Consider the following 17,325-nt stretch of genomic DNA (forward strand, 5'->3'; position numbering starts at 1 on the left):
AAAAAGCGTACATGTATATTTTCTCATTTTAACAGTTAAAAAGGGGACCCTTTTCCAATGATAAAAATAGCTGCATTTTTTTTTTTACATAGATCCACCAAAGTGCAGCCCTAAAATTAAGTTTTCCCAAGCCTGGACGCTAACCTGTATTTAATTCAAACACAAGAAACATGATACTGCACAAGTCTGTACCTCCTGCGGCAGCTCCAGCTTGGTGCGGTCATCCTGCCCATTTGAGTGGAGGCCCATGAGATAGGGAACGGGAGCATCCAGGAAGTGGAGCAGGGAGGCGGGCAGAATGGGAACGTACACGTGCTGCCACTGGAAGGGGAACATTAAGGCCGTGATGCTCTCCGCCACCGTCATCAGCCTCTGATAATCTGTTTGTACACAAGCAAAAGTAAACACCAAATTGAAGATGTGCATCAGCAGAAAATACAGCCATGTGTTCAGGTTCATGTCCTGATTTCGCTATGAGACCAGACTTGATAATGATTATGACTGAGAACGCTGAGTCATCACTTGCGTACAAGCATCTTTTTAACGCGTGCACTTTTGGTGACGTAATACGTAATTAATTTGACGCTTAATGAAAAGGAAAGCAGGCTTCACACGGCTGTTGCCTCATTTTAGCACCGGAGCCAGTAAACATCATATGACAGATGAGTGATGAGACTTTGAGGCCTGTCGTTTTCACTGGACTTCATTGTTCGTGGCTCGTTCCTCTGCTTGCCCTTCTGATGTACGAGTTTACACGACAAATACGGATTTCAGATAGACATCAGCTGCTGTTGAACGCCTAACTAGGTCAAGCACTGAGGAGCTGGGGCCGAACATAGTCTCTGACATGATGTGATTTATTCAATGCCGCAAGATATGAACCACTGTAAAACAGATCCACAGATCAACACGGAGTCATGAAGCCCATCAAAGGAGCGTATTTAATTACGGTAATGCCACTGCAAGTGTTACCTTTATGATCTAAACTCTGTAAACTGAGAATGAGATCTTATCTGGTAGCATTGACGGCTGAAACCCTGGGCTGTAGCCTGAAACTTCCTCCTGACTGATATCATGAGAGCATCGCAACGGGCCCAAAAACAGTGAGGCCCGAATGGAACGATCTACAGCTCTGCAGATAAGAGACACCCACTGCATGTCTTCTCATTACCTTCAGCGGCCTAACAGTTGGATTTGAACTTTTCCAGCCAACAGGCACAGCAGTAAAAAGTCTTGCGACAGTAGGAGTAGGTTGATGCTATTGAACCTGCAGGCCAACAAAATAAGGTGCGACAGAAATGCAGCACAACAAATGCTAGTGGTGTCATTTCCACAAGAAATTAGGCAAGACCCAGTACATGATCCAAGTGGTTAAAACAGGTTCAATCAACCCATTTGCCGATTCACTTTGTGCGCCAACGTAAGGGCACCTGGTCATAAACCTGCACATTTTCTACGTTTCTGGGGGCGTAGGCACACCACTTGTTGTGGTCTTTGAGGAGGAAGTCATCTGAAGGGCGTAGGACCCAGACACTGAAGCTTGACACAGCTGCCGTCAGCTGGCGTCCTGTTTAACATTACATTTTTTATTTATTCATTTTTTAATCATGACTCCCCATAGCAACACTCCGTGGAGTTCAGGGTTTCACACCTCATTCAAGTGGCATACATGCAAATATGCGTCCAGCCCTCCTCATCTGCATTCCTGCTCTATCCTGTCGACACCTACTGTGCATTCAGCAGCAGCTCTGCCTCTCCTGTTATGGTGCCAAAACAAATGGCATTCCTTCATTTGGTAATGTGCTAGTTCATGAGAGGGGGCTCTCAGCCCAGTTTGGACCTCTCCCTTATCAAGCTTCCGCTCCCAGGATGAGGACAAGAATACCAACATCGCCCACCCCCTTTTAAACTAGGCCATCGGAACAAGAAACTCCTTGAAATGCTGCATGCCTTCAATATCTTAAGCGTGATCCAACTGCTCCAAAGCCAAATAGTTTGGACTTGAAGTGATGTTGTAACTATAAATACACCTGATACACGAAAGTGAAACTGTTGCAGATCTGAGAAGACACTCAACACCCCAAGTTTGATTTGTGGCAGTAACACCGAAGACTTAACAGATTTTGTTGCGTTAATATTCCGCTAAATTTCCAACGCTCTGCGGGGACGTAGTATAAACAACTCGTATCTGTTTTAATGTCAAGCTCTTAACAATAATACCATATTCAATAATATGAATTTTTGATGACTAATTCTAATGAAGAAGTTGATAAATCCTCACATTCGAGAAGCTGAAACAGAGATTGTTCTTTTTTCTTCTTTTTTTCCCCCACACAAATACAAAACAACCTTTAAATCCCCTGACAGATTAAATGAAGTCTTTAAGCATCTGTCTCAACGACTGCTTGGTGACTTAAAGAAAAAAAATACAACGCACCGTGCTTACTAAGTTCTGAAAATGGCTGTCTGAATGGTTTAAGAACTAGGATGAAGATGTAAAGCCTCAGCCAGACTCTCAGCCATGTGCCTTCTTTTATTATTTCTTTCCATCTCTGTGGCTCACATATGTGTAACTGCAACGCCCTCATTCAGTTAAGATCTCCTCTTCAAGGCCCTCTCCCCTAAGCTGTCCTGTCACTTTCAAGTGCACGAGTCACCAAAAGGTAGAAAAGGCCCATGAAAAAACGCTAACAAATGATGGCTGGGCTGCAGCTCGTCACCACAGCTGACACACGACGAGCTTCCTGTCGGAGAATGACAGGAGAAGGAGCGGCCCACGTCCTTTATGGCTTCATGTAAAAAGATGCTAAACGGGGATTTTTTATTCCCCCCCCCCTCCTCAATGAGATATAGAGCCCAGCTCTATTTTTGGCACACAGCATTCACGGCTGGGCTCTGTATTTGCAGAGCAACCCTCTCCTGGGTGTGCAGCGTCTTTTCTGAACAGCCCCTCAACTTTACACAACACCCCTCACATGCTCTGCAGTGACGAGCCTCACGGGGGTGAAGAGAAGCATGATGTCACTGCCGACCAATAATAATCATCCTGCATCACTGCTATCCTCCCTGTCCCCAGGTTGCCTAGCAACATCACAGCTTTCCCCTCTCTAAGAGCTTCTCCCCCTCAAGCCCCTGCAGATCTCTAAACCATTTGCCTTTTTTTTTGCCTCTGTAATGGATCCAGTCATCACACCAGACCCAACAACCTTATGTGATCTACCCGTTTCTCCACAGTCTACTAAAAAAGGAAAAGACAACTACCTCCGCTCACAGTGAATACAGACAAAATGGGCGTTATTGTATGCCCACTGACGATGGCCTAAACGGTTGGCTCCTATCAAGCCGTGTTAAATTCATATGAAATCCAATGTATCAAAAGCAACACAGGAAATGAAACAACACAAAATAATTTTGCCGAGGACACTACTTTCCTAAGCTTCTCAGGGATGAGCGATGCTTTCTTGAGAGAGACAGTGCTCTGTGAAAAGAGCATGCAAAGCAGTCTGTAAGCCTTGGAAACCCCCGGCAACCACACACTCTCATCATCAGAATGAGAGGGGACTGAGTCCGACCACTCCACAAATCCTTTTGCAGGTGTGCCAGTGGAAGCAGGTTTAAACTTCTCTCTCAGCCTCATTTCTTTTGTAAACTCCACAACATCAGGACTTCTTTCACTTTTCATGTGAACAACAAAGTGCAACCATGTCAGCAGAGATGAAAATTGTGCACTGTGCATCAACCTAAAATGAGGATAAACGCTTTAAAGCGACATCAGCTCAAAATAACTATTTTAGATCCTCTGACAATATTTCGTCTCACATGGTGACACTGATGTCATCTGGCTCCAGAAAGATCTCTTGAGAAGGACTTTGCAAACGGGGTCACGAGACCCGATAAATCTCAAATCAACAGCTGTTACAGATCGTTTTTTTCACAGTTTCCACATACCCTCCTCCAGCTATTTGAAAACATAAAAACAGTTTTGTTGAAGCGTGTCAAAACAAGTAAGATTTAATTGCAACCCTGATTTCATTTGAAACCGGTTGCAGTGTGAGCCAGATGTACACGTACTTGGAAATTTAAGGGAATGGATGCTGGTGGTTACATGAAAACACTGAGCGCCACAGCAGAAGACCGCGACTTACGCTGGGAGTAGAGCAGTATCTGCATCTCTAGCAGGGCACACGTGAACAGCTGAAGAACGTTCTCCACCCCCAGCAGGCTAAACATTTCACCGATGGCAAAGTCAAAGAGGGGCAGCTCAGAGGTGCTCGGCCGCTGGCACACGATAGGCCCATAGACGCCCGAGAACTTGAGGGAGCGCCCCGAGGGTGGGAGGGGCACCTCATAGAGGATGTTGTAGATGTAGCTCTCCAGCGGGAGGGGTGGGGGCTGAGGGGAGCTGACGGCCTGGTGCAGCTGCTGCAGCACCTTTCTGCAGGCCTGAGCGAAGGCCATGGGCGTTATCAAGCAGATGCACTTCGACACGTACAGGGTGTCGCGGCTGATGTCATACGAGTTGAAGCGCTGCAGACGGGAGATGGCGGGTGCGGCGTGGAGCACAGGGCGTGACTGGGGGACTCGCTGGTCCTCGGGTCCTGGTGGGGAGGTGGGCGTGTGCAAGATGTCGTACTGCTCTGCATTGTGCATGTGGTAGAGAGTCTGCATGGCACTGCAGATCTGTTTACTGGTCACCTCCTCGAAGAAGGTGAGGGCAAAGCCGTAGGTCCGAGAGCCATCCTCTCTGGTGATGATGAAGGAGTGGAACTGCGGCTCCCTGGAGTCAACCTGTGTCCTGAACGCCAGACCCTTTGGCATACAGAGCTGTGAGGGAACACATAGACAAGGAATCAGAGCAAAGAAACAATCCTAGCCGGAACCAGGAAAATATATCTTCAATCACAAGTGCAACATGCACATATTAACTTTGTGATCCCGAATACACTTGCCTCAGAAAGGAGAAAATACGACGTAGAAACAGTTCATTTCATAATTACAACTTCAAACACATCACTCAGAAATATCTGACTCTCTTAAGTTAGAACTGTGTGAAATCATACCATGCCGACTGCATCTTGGTCAAACGGATTCCACTCGACATTGTCGGGATAATGTGCCAGGACTTTGGACTTAAAGGTTCTCCGCAGTGGACTCTGCTCAAAATTCTCACCTGGAAATCAGACAAATGGAGAGCGCAAAAAACAAATGCGACACAAAGAGTTAGTGTGAGTAGAGACAGGAGCAGAGCAACAGTTTGATCAGATGCAGGCGTAAAGTGCCAGGCGCAACATCAGAGGAAAAAGCACATCAGCATATTTGTCTCGAGAGGAAGGTTGTATTGCGTCATATAAAGCTGCCATGCGCATCCTATTAAAGTAGACAAATTAACATCTGCATGTTTTAGGGGAATATCAAATCGAGATCAGGAATCAGCTTTAAGACAGCTTTAATGGCAATACAGAGGGAGACACAAATTAATCAGTCATATGAGCACAGATTGAGTTGATTCAAACCCAGAATAAAGCAGAAGTGATGCACATACCAAGGCAGTACTGAAAAGTCATTCAGAGTGTAGGGGGGAGAGTAAACATTGACCAAGCAATGCCAGTGCAGGCAACACTAGATTTGTGTGTGCGCGAGACACAGAAGCAGTGATTGTCAAACGTCAGCTCCTTGTTCAGCTGCTGCTGAAGGAGGTGACAGAGATAGGGAGGAGGTGGGGTGTTTAGAGGGGGAGGGGAAAAAAAAAAAAAAAAAAAACAGGAGGAGAGGAGTCTAGGTTGTGTCAAACAGAAAGGGCAGGTCCCCACACCTGTGCAGGAAATTACTTTGAAAACTCAGATTTTCAAGTCAAAAAAGAGGGTTTGCTGAGGAGGAAAAAAAAAAAAAAGAAAATAAATAATTAAAAAAAAAAACAAGGTGCGCCAGGTTGAAGGTGGAAGGGTTAAAGCTGAGCTCAGGTTAGGAGGGAGAACAGTGTGTGTGGTGGAACGGTTACCTTCGTTTGCACTCGCCAAATTTCCTCTGGCCCCATCTCTGAATTTAGTAGCCTCTATATACTGGCATAAAGCTACACAACAAATAAAACAAAAATATAATTAAAAGCCTGCTTCTCGATGGGTAGCGCATCACTTCTCAGTTTGTGCATAAACATCCTGACAGCTCCACTTTCAAAGCTTTGCTCTGAGAAAGAGCTGCATACACACACACACACACAGGACGTTATCTGTTCGTGTCAGGTGGCTATGCTAATTCAAGCCAGCTGGTGCGGTTATGATACGACGATGAAGCATTTCTCTGTGTCGTAGTTTCCTCTTCTTCATGCAAATCCATGTTGCTCCAACACGGATAGTTTTCTCAGCAAAGAAGCAGCTGTGCTCGCAGCTCTTGCTTGATCAAAATTAGGGATGGCACACTTCAAGGGAAATGCTAACCTTCGCAAGCTGACATGCACACAATGACAGCAGTAATCAAAATACATTCAATCAGTCTTTAACATTTCTTTTTCATGTTCACCACTTTAGTTTAGGATCACGCTAAAGGTTGTTTAGCATAGACGCGGGCAGCAGGCACACTGAACCTTTATTAAACAGTCCCCTTCCAGTGAAGGGTCTTAGCAAACGTGTACACATGTGTATGTATATATGGTGTGTGTGTGTGACATTTATATAGAAGATTTCCTCTGAGTGAATGAAAGAGGGCAAGGGAAGTCTTGAAAATCACAAGGTATGTGACGCACAGCACTTACAAATAAATGACCCTGAAGTAGACTCCAACGTGTTCATTTCATGCTGACAAAAACATTTCAAAATGTGGAACACCGTCCCAACATGTCGATCTTATCAGCAGACAGTCATGGGTTAGATCGCAGTGAATAACTGCTCTTACGCCGCAGCCCTGGAGTGATGTTAGCTTATCTGCCATTTTCCATAAAGACGACCCTTTGTACTCTTTGCACCAGTCAGTGGTACTTACTGTCATCCTCATGCACGACATTTGACAAGCATCAATAAAACCGTTCTGCTGGCTTAAATAAATTAAAAGAAAATAAGCACATAAAAGAAAAATGCGAGCTGGTTAACACAAGCCATCGACTCATTTGTTGCTACGCCAGCTCAGTAACGAGACTGCACCCGGGGAAATGTGACCAAATGAGAACTGAGGAACATTCCTGACTGGACTTTTTGAGGACCATGTGAGGGCCAGATTCCCCCAAATCTGGTGTTAACATAAATCTTTTCTGTAGCAAGTCACTGAGAATCAATCCTCGTTAAAGAGTAATAGAGAGAGGGATGCAAACTGTCTTAAAACAGGAAAGATGCTACCAGCATCCGACTCCGAATGTATCCCCTTGATTCCCCACTCGTCTTCTTTCATTGATCCAAAGGAAAGTGTAGCGATGAGCAAAAACAGGTTCACATTGGGGTCTTCAGCGTAGTGAAACAAATCCAGGCAAGAGACTAAATGTCAGAGGGATTAAGTGGTTTAATCTGGTAGTTACTTTTATATCCAAACCCACAAGGAAGAAAGTAGGCCAGGAACGCAACTCAGACAGGTCAGACAGTCGCATTATTATAGACTGCAGGGACGGGAGAATAATTCAGTCCACTGAGAGGACTTCAGAATCAGAGTTTAATCACCATATATAGATATAAAAGCCACATAATTGTTACGCGACTTTGTTCAAATGCTGCCTCAGTGAAATAACAACCCGATTTCCGTAGTTCATAAGTATGTAAATGTGGGTCAGACTCCGAAACAGAAACAGAGACATGATGAGACTAAAATGGCTTGTACAGTCTTTCAGTAACGCCGCAAACATCTGGAAGCATCTGGCTGTGGAGCAAATTGGAAGACGAGTTTAGCTTTTTTTTTTTTTTTCTACAAACATGATGAAGAATCCAAAGACTTTCTCCAATAATTCTACTTTTTAACCTTGTTACATGTCCAAATGCAGATGTTTTCTAGATGCTCAAAAAAATAAATCAGTCCCTAGCTCAGCATGTCGGCCTTAGAAACGCAGCGTAGCGGTGATCCATATTCAGAAAACTTGGGATTTGGTGTCAGAGGTGAGTTTATGGCTTTAAATCAGTACCAGGAGAGGAAGGTTAGTACATCTCGGTTACTGTCAATGGTCAATTTGCATAGATTACACTCACAGCTGGCTTTCACACTTCAACAGAGAAGTTTGTTGACTGTGAAATAACGTATCAGAGCACTCCCCAGCTGCACATTACAGGACACGTGTACAAAACATTCAAAAAGGTCTGAATCGATACAAATGTACAAAAAGCTGTCAATGATCTGAAAAGACGAGAGATTAAGGGGAAGCGAGGTTTGATGTTTCAAAGACAAACAGCCTTGTTATCTGGTTGCATAAGGAGGTATTACCTGTAGTATTACCTAAAACATAAATGGTGATTAAGAAAATAAACGTGTTGTGGAAATCAAAAAGTGACATAATCCCGTGTCTCTCAAGAGAAATGTTATAAAATGTGGGGAAATGCAAAGGCTGTAAGCAAATCCAACAATCCCGTTAAAATGATCCACAGAGCTTCAAAGTGTCCCATCTTCACGCATGAAATGTTCAACTTGGTAAAAACATTTTCTGGCTTCATATCTGTTATTTGCGTTTTTCACATGTGACCGAGTCAGTGGCTCGGTCAACAGCCACTGACCGAGACTACCGAGGTTTTTCCATCAAACAGGTCTCATCTGATAATTGATGCCAATTCCAGGCTACCTGCCTGACCCGGAGAAGACACTGTTGACATGAGGGCTAACAGACTCTACAGTCTCTTTGATTTGTCATACTGGATATCATGTGGACCGGTAGTTGTGGGCGTGGAGCGTCGCTGAGCTCTGCCTCCACATCCAATGAGCCAGGAACCACCCACAGCTCTGCTCAGTCGCCAACACTGACATAAAGGGATGCACTTCTCTGCACGTACGGCTGTGTCTGACTGCCTGCAAAAGGACATAAAGGACAGACAACCAAACCCTTCAAAACAGCACAGCAACATCACTCACCGACACGTCCCACCGCTGTCAGAGCAAAGCAGCTCAGTCCTGTCCTAAAACTCGCCACCCTCACAGCTCAGTCCCAGCAGACACAATGTGGCTGTGTTTGTAAAAGGATACATGTTTGTTTTTTGACTGTTACACGATTTCTACATCAGTGCTCGAGTTTTACTGAAAATACACCGATACCGCCGTCTGTCAGTGATGAACGTTAAGCGCATTTATAAGGCACCCGTTACAAAAACAAAATAATGACTGCGTTCGTCCAACCAAAACCAAGCTTTTAAAAAGGCATCTCGCTGTGTCTGGTTGAAATGATACAGTTATACGGAATGATGATCTCCCACAGAGAAAGTTAAGAAGCTGCAAAGCATGTTTAAACGTTTAAACTCACACAATCCACAGCATCTGACATACTTCCATGTCCAAATTTTTTTTTTTCCGAGGGAGACTTTTAAGCACTATGGGACACTTGGAAATCAACAGTTGTTTGGATAGGCACGCGTATCGTAACACTGCCTATTTCAGGATGGTGTTTGACAGAATGAGAGGCGGAGGTTGTGCGAAATATTTGGTGATTCGCCAAGTTATGACCGTAGAAGGCTTTTTTCATCTTTAATAAAAGGGAAAACGAACAGTTGAAGAGTTGCGATGTAGATTAACTCAAATAAATAACTCAAAATGAACAAAACGACGCAACATTAGGCAGGTAAACAATCGGCACTTTAGTGAAATGAGAAACACTGCAGGTAGATTTATATGAATCTTGCAGAAAATGCAACCTATTGTTGGCGAAAGGGTTAAAAATAATCCAAAGCAAACACAAAACAAACAATTTATTAGGAAATATTATGATCAGTGGGGAGTACCAGTCTCCACTGTGTATTCCCATTCCAATTTTTTCTCTGAAATGCTTCCTAAAGTGACATAAATGAGTGTTTTACTCAGGAATATAACAACCCAACTGCTTTCTCTGAAGGCCACAATATCTCAGAAGCTCAGTTTCTAAAAAAAAAATGTTGCCGAGTTGCTGAACACCATGACGTCCTGCTGAAGGTGTCCGCATTCATCCGATATTGAGAAGAATCCCAAAGCAAGAAGAAAAAAATGAAATCAATGAATGGCGTTTTCAGCTTCTATCAACCCTGTAATGCTTGGCTTCTATCCCTTGTTAACAGCGCACATCAGAGTACTTTAACATCTATCACATGGTTCCTGCCAACCCTCAAACTGCAGCCACAATTTCCCAGATTCATTTACAGGCAAATTATTAGACATTAATAAACAACTGAGTGAAGATGAGGGAAGACTATATAATGCATTTAAGGCTGGCTTTCATGTTGAGCCATTCATCCTTATTTGTTTGCTGAATAGGAATGGGGAAAGAGAGGCTGCCTGGAAGATTCAAAAGGATATTTAGCATTTGAATAAGCCGAGCCTGCCTAGAAGTGTACTCATGTCCCTCAGCTCCCGGCGTTTTCCAGTGTCGCCTGTGAGGCTGCAGGGTCATACATATGCTAATCAGGTCCCGACTGTGCCGCAAACACTGAGCCAAAAAAAGGAAATATGGACCGTTTGTTTGTTTTTCTTACTGCACATGTGCCCCTGTTGCGTCATATGAAGAAAGTGGAACATGCGGGTGTTAAATGCCTGAAAAGAGCCATCAGAGAGCCTGATTTGGCTCGTTTCATCCACGCCGTCAATCATCCGACAAAAAGTTTGGTCGGCAAAGTTTTACGGTCGAACGGTTTAAATCGGTCTACATGACATGCACGCATACGATCAGTAATGATACTGAAAGGTTACAGATGTTGCTTCTGTTCTGAGACAGGAAGCTCAACTATCTCTTCACCGTTTCTTTCTTGGTACGCTCACTTCATATCAAGTGAACAGTTTGGTGTAAAACGATGGCTGCAACACTTCAACCAAAGGAAAGCCTGGTCCTTGAACGTCTCGATCTCGAGCAACATTCTGTTTAAAAACGTTTTTTTACTTGGCTCTCCCTACTTGACAAAGAAGAGCTTTCCATGACCAACCCTGTTTCAACCAATTTAAACTGGTCGTTTTCAACAGTCAAACGGCTTCAACTGCAAACTAATTTGAAAGTAGTTAGCAATTCGATCGATGATCGATGAATCCTCAGCAGATACAGCTCGAAAAAAGCCGTCCTGATCGTTTTCTTTGAAACTTGACCTGCCTTGATCTTTCACTGGATATTTAGGTCATCATCGTGCACGATGAAGAAAAGCAGCTAATAGGCGAACTTTAGGAAAATGGAGCCAGAAATCCCAAGGTTAATGGTCACAATACTAAAGTGAATCAGCTGATTTTCTTTCGTGCGTGTGAAGACTGACTGATTAGGAAATTTTGTAAATTGCGCATTCAGCACAGTTACAACTTCGGGTGTCGACTTGACCTTTCTTTTTCATTTTTATTTTTCTGGCAAATCAAACCGCTGCAGAACTCCCCAACTTCTGCATTTTCTACCAGTCTACCCAGATGGCCTCATAATGGTAGAGCTCCTGCTGAGGAGTTCAAATGTTTGGGGGTTTGTTTAAATATTCCCAAATAATCAAGAAGAAATGAAAACTCCTGGGGAACAGCATACCTGTGACATGTGTTTAGCGCACAAATCACATGTAACCTGTGAAAATGGAATTTCCACACCATTTCCTCTCTTCTAGTCATAACTGAAAAGGCTGATAAGGGCAGGCCCCTAACCTTTTTCTACAGTAAACAGCAGCGACATGCAGTAAGTCGAACAACATCGGTGATGTTTGACCTCAAAGCCTCCGGGCTGTGCGTCGGTTTCAAAGTTTCAGTGGGTTACACTTCTGTCGAGTCAGACGCGCTTCAAAGAAACGCTATCTCTCACACACACACACACACACACACACACACACACACACACACACACGGGAAAAACATGCATTTTCACGCCATGAAAACAACGTGAAAGATGTTTTGGAAAAAAAAAAAAGTTTCAAAAAACTGTGATAGTGACCTGCTTTTTAAGAGGAATTAAAATTAAATCCTTCAGAGGCGTCTGACACGACAGCTGATTTTAAGCATCTGAAAGTTGAATGTCAAACAACGTCAGCTGTCTACTGAGGTGCTCTGAACTACAACAGGAACAACAAGATCTTCTTAACTACCCTACAAAAGCATGTTTAAAGGAAGAGCAATCGCACACCGGCATCTTTTTTCTCCATCTTACACCGATGCCAGGGTGAGTGTCTTGAACATTTCAGAAATTCTCAGCTTTCAGAAGTCGAAGGTGCCGCTGACGAAAGGACGAGAGGCCAAAAACAGAGCAAACGTTTGGTATCTAGTTAAGTCCAGTGAGCTTCATGCACTTTCAGCTCCGCTCTGTTCTTAAACCTTTATTAGTTCCATATTTTCAACATGATTTCGTGCTCAAGATGTAAAGAGGAAATTCACAGGAGGAAGTAAAGAAGAAAAAAAGAGAGAGAAGTACGAGGTTTAAGTCTGAACTCGAACGAAACTCTCTCAGCTAGAAGAGGAACTCTACCGGCCTTTCACTGCCTGCTGAGTCACGATAAATCACACCAATATTGGGAAAATATGTAGTACATGTTAAACACATTTCCACTAAAATAAACCCCATTTTTTAGTACTGTGCTGCAGCTGTTATAGCAAAGATATATATATATATATATATATATATATACACACACACACACACACACACTTTTGTTTCCACAAGACTAGAAATTAGTAAAACTGGACTGTTGTCTGTGGACGTGAGCAGGTCAAGAAGAGTTTACGTAGCTAAATCAGCTGCTCTCAGCAGGCTCAGAGTCACATCACTTTAGTAGTGTTTAGATAGGTTCACACTCAGATGACTTTTATCAACTTTAACCGGCAAGCATATGAGTGGAGAACGTGATTAGTTTCAGTGATTTTGTTATCTCTCTTCACAGGCAAAAGAGAGCAGAGTTGAGTAGACAAATTTGTTTGTTTTTTTTCTTTCAGGGCTTCCCCCTGAGATTTTGCTTAGCAGAAGCAGTTGCTATGGAAAACCCTGACATTAGTATGCGAGTAAACTGATGGAGCCCAGAGATATTGACACCAATCTCCACTGTCGAAAGTCGCCACTTTATCTTTGAGTAAGCACAACTCTGAGCCACACTGAGGTGCAGGGTCTGTCCTTCTGAAGAGTTCCTCTGACATGGAGAGGCGTTCGTAGGCAAACGGACAGCATCAGAAACTCCAATACCTGTGTACCACTTCCACAAAGACACTGGTACGAATATAACTTGGGAACAAAAATCCCAACGCAGCTAAAGGCACGAGAGGAAAGACCCAAGAGAACACCAACAGGCCCTATAATTACATACATTTATACTTCTCAGTGAGTAGCAGAATTTCTGAGGAAAAAGACAAAGTATTTGAGTAAGTTTGTTGTTGCGTTGCTACTTTTAGCAAATTACCTGTTTATAGACACTAACGACTCGCAATTTTGCTCTTTAGAAGAGTTATTGCAGGCATAAAGACTAAAAAAAATAAATAAATAAATCAAACATGCCCTGTTTATCTCTTGATTCTTGCAGTATAGCACACCAAAGTGTCCAGAACTATTCTGGTCTTCTGTCAGGTCCAGTTCCTTAGTACCACAGCACCATTTCCCCAAAAGTCAAACTTGTCTGAGTCATTACAAACCTCACACACACAGACTTTTTTAAACAATCATTTCTAAAACCAGACAGATTGAGAGTGGATTATACCCCTCTGCTCTGATGCCAATTTGTGGCATAAAGTAGGCTAACAGTTCTTCTGATAAACTCATTAAAAAAAAAGGTACACTTTCTGCAGTCCATCCATCCATTTGTTTAATCCCAAAAGAACCAAGAAAAGCTCTCGGATTGATCGTAAAATGACGATTTTGCAGACACTTCTTTCCAACATTAGAAATCATGCAATTTCCTCTGCGTACACAGTGCAGTTATTATTACCTCACTGCCTCTGCTGCATTGTTGTGTTAACCATAGAAAATACCGTAACTAACAGAGAACAATCAATTAAAGGGAAAACCTATTTAAAGTGCTGGCTAATCATGACCTCCCAGGATGGCTTAAAAGAAAACAAAAAAAAGGAACCTTGGCATCGATTCGACAGCTTTTTAGTTTTGCCGGAGGGATGGAATGACGTTCTTGAATAACATGCTTTGAAAAGATATTTTCCCTTTTGTTGTTGCTTTACAGGCCACTCGAACGTCTACATAAGTGTTCAGCGCCTCATGTCTACTGTCATCCTGGAACTTGATGTTGGAATAGAGGCGCTTCACAAACACTGATCAGAGCTGTAAAATACTCTCCAAAGCATAACAGGGCCACTGAATTATTTGTACATCATCATGCCAGGGCTCAAACTTCACATGCAAATTGACTTGAGATTCCTCTCTTTCGATCACAAGCCGTGCTCCTGCTGATAAAACCGTGATCAGTGGGGTCATAGTCCCTCAAACAAACAAGATCCCCGAGTGTCACGACCTGCTGTGCTCCGATGAGACGTTTACACTGTCTATATGACTCTGTTCAAAGGGGATGGTGTCATAAGAACAGTGTGGAGCTCTGATGGATCCTGAGCACTTTTGAGGATGGTGAGGGGGCATGTTACATTTTAGCCCTGGGCCATCTGACAGGTTAATCCGAGTGTGTTCTGCTACCTTGATAGATGATGGCTGATCTCCTTTCCATAACTGTGACAAACAGGAGCTAGAACAACCTCAGCACATGCAACAGCCTTATATCCACATCAGTGTCATTCCTCCAACAAAAGGCTCGTGTCTGAATTAACAATCGGTATTTCCACACACACCTTATTCATAACTATGAACCACCCTCATCGGGTGACTATAATATACAGGGAGTGTCAGAATCGGGGAGGAATCCAACGACAGCCTTTAAATTGCAATGCGATAAAGCGGTATATCCAGCAGTAATCCCTCGATCCTCATTGGACATTACAAATAAACAGGCTGAGAGAAGATGAGCTAGGCCCGGCGTTGGGCTCGCTTTGTATCCACCCTAACAACCAACATTACATGTTCGACACAGTAATACATAACATTCACGTTAAGACACGGCAAAGATCAAACAATCACTCGTTTTTATGACTACGTTTCTTCCCTTATTTGCCCCAGTAACAGCCCGACATTTACCCGATGGCTAATATGCTTACCGGACAGTTCGTCGGGTTCCAGCCCGCTTTCGGTGTCGAGTCCGCAGATCACAAAATAATCTGCGAACCGGGAGGAACAAGAGCTGAAGCCGGTGGTCATTTTGAGACTGGTCCGGTGCTACCCTTATCCCTAGAGCAGGGAGCATATTAAAGGAAAGCGGAGAAGGGATTTCTCCCAGCCATTACGTGTGGTGTGTTACTGCGCGGCTCGAAAATCTCTACCCATAGTAAGTTAACCTTGTTGAGCTAGCAGCAACCGCCACGACACTTCCGGTCCGGCTCCTTCAGATTAAAGCGTAGAACCAAAATAAAAATTATACTGGTTTACTCCTGACACTGGTTTGCAAACTTTCTGAAATCATTAAGACATTATATGACAGGGCATCAGGTAGTTCAGCTAATTGAGCGGATGCCCCACGTGGTGAGACCGAAGCTCCTCCACGCAGGAGGTCCGGGTCCGGGTTCGAGTCCCAACTCAGGCCCTGTGCAGCATGTCATCATGTTTCTCTGTCTGCCAACTTTAATATAAAGACCACTAATACCAACAAAATCTTTTTTTTTTTTAAAGCACATTAATGAGTATTAAATAATGGAAGCTAATATTCTGTCACTTACAAAGTAATAGCCCCAGCTGTTCTTACATGAACTAATAGGAAGTTCCATTTATAACAACACATATTTGATAAGCTTTAGGTTTTGTGCGTAAAAACCTTTGCTTGTACGGTGATCTGTGACTCCAGGTAAATGTGGTGAAGGAAAAAGGTCCATACTTTCCACTAGGATGTAGTGGAGTAGAAGGTGGCATGGAAAGATTCAAGTAAAATATCTTAAATTTGTACTCAAGTCCTCAGTCAGTTGTAGCAAGTTACCTTTTATTACTGCTTAAAGTACAAACTAAAATGAATAAATAACTTCATGGGTAATTGATTAAACAACTCTGTTGAGTACAGGGGGATTCTTCCTTTATATTAATCCACCGAATTGATATTTAAAGAGAAAATTCTTCAGTGTCAGCCAGTCAACAGTGGCTTCTAATGATTAAAATCTGCACTTATCAGGCACCTTGGTTCATAGACTGTATATAAATGTACATATAATCTAATTTTAATTTAAGTCTAAAAGATCAATCATAATGGCATATTAATGAAAACTTGAGACGAGTAGGATTCTTCCTTTCAGAATCTCATTACTAAAGGACATACAGTAACTGTTGCTATGCTGGATTTGCAGCCATTTTAAGGTTAAACTAACTGGACTGACGAGCTTACATCCGTCTTAAAATTCACTCAAGTTATCTCAGTGACTTTGGCTATAAAATGACTTTCCCCTTATAAGCACATTTCAAAAGCATCCACACTACAGTAACTGGATGAAAGCCACATAAAGTATGTGAGCCAAACACACCACTGATTTGCAGGTATGTTGCTATGTCACCACCTGGTGGTGCTAATCCCTCAACTCTGGCTTTGTGATTACTTAAAGGACAAGACCGTTTTTTTGACATTGGGCCCTTGATTTGACATTATAACATGATGTTCTACTCACCCCTGCTTGTTGTTGGTAATTTGGAGCTGTTCCGAAGATATTCGAGAGGCGTCTGGCTGCTCTCTTGAGATATTCGGCCATGAAACGGTTTCCTATGGGCAATGTTATACAGGCACAAACTATGCTGTTTATAATTTATTAATTACTGTACACTAGCACTGATAACGTGGAGGTGCGTCGCTTACTTAAAAAAATCCGGGTTACTGTAATTTTGAATTTTTTTGCGTAAAGTGGGTGTTACTGACGTCATCATCGTGCTACTACCACAGACAGCCCACAGACAAACACACACAGACTAAATCAAGGGCCCAATGTCAAAAAAACGGTCTTGTCCTTTAACCAAAGAAACAATATCAGAATATACCGGGGAAAATGTCTGGGCTCTTATGTTATTAATGTTTGTTGCGTGTTATACGATCATAAGGATCCAAAAGAAAATCCACAAAATCTCCTCGCTGAACACAAGAGTGTAAGGAATATTTGAGGCAAGAAGTGTGTCTCAATCATTTCAAATGAAACATGTGCTCTTTACAGAAATCGCTGAGTTCAGTCGTG

At 43.0% G+C, this 17,325-nt stretch overlaps 1 protein-coding gene across 2 annotated transcripts in view; it reads right to left on the bottom strand.

Moving 5' to 3' along the window:
* dennd5a (DENN/MADD domain containing 5A) overlaps window positions 1-15,450 on the bottom strand; it is a 30,584-nt gene extending 15,134 nt beyond the window's left edge. Inside the window, exons 1-5 of one of the 2 annotated variants that reach the window (XM_075460227.1) lie at window positions 15,226-15,450; window positions 5,999-6,070; window positions 5,061-5,170; window positions 4,146-4,824; window positions 193-380 (exon numbers count right to left, since the gene is read on the bottom strand). In XM_075460227.1, the coding sequence (XP_075316342.1) occupies window positions 193-380; window positions 4,146-4,824; window positions 5,061-5,170; window positions 5,999-6,070; window positions 15,226-15,325 (1,149 nt within the window). In that variant the 5' untranslated portion in view covers window positions 15,326-15,450. The remainder of the gene's footprint in view (window positions 1-192; window positions 381-4,145; window positions 4,825-5,060; window positions 5,171-5,998; window positions 6,071-15,225) is intronic. The other variant, XM_075460237.1, reaches the window with a different exon arrangement.
* Window positions 15,451-17,325: the final 1,875 nt, after the last annotated feature.

Source organism: Odontesthes bonariensis, chromosome 1, assembly GCF_027942865.1.
Source record: "Odontesthes bonariensis isolate fOdoBon6 chromosome 1, fOdoBon6.hap1, whole genome shotgun sequence".
Taxonomy (NCBI): Eukaryota; Metazoa; Chordata; class Actinopteri; order Atheriniformes; family Atherinopsidae; genus Odontesthes; species Odontesthes bonariensis.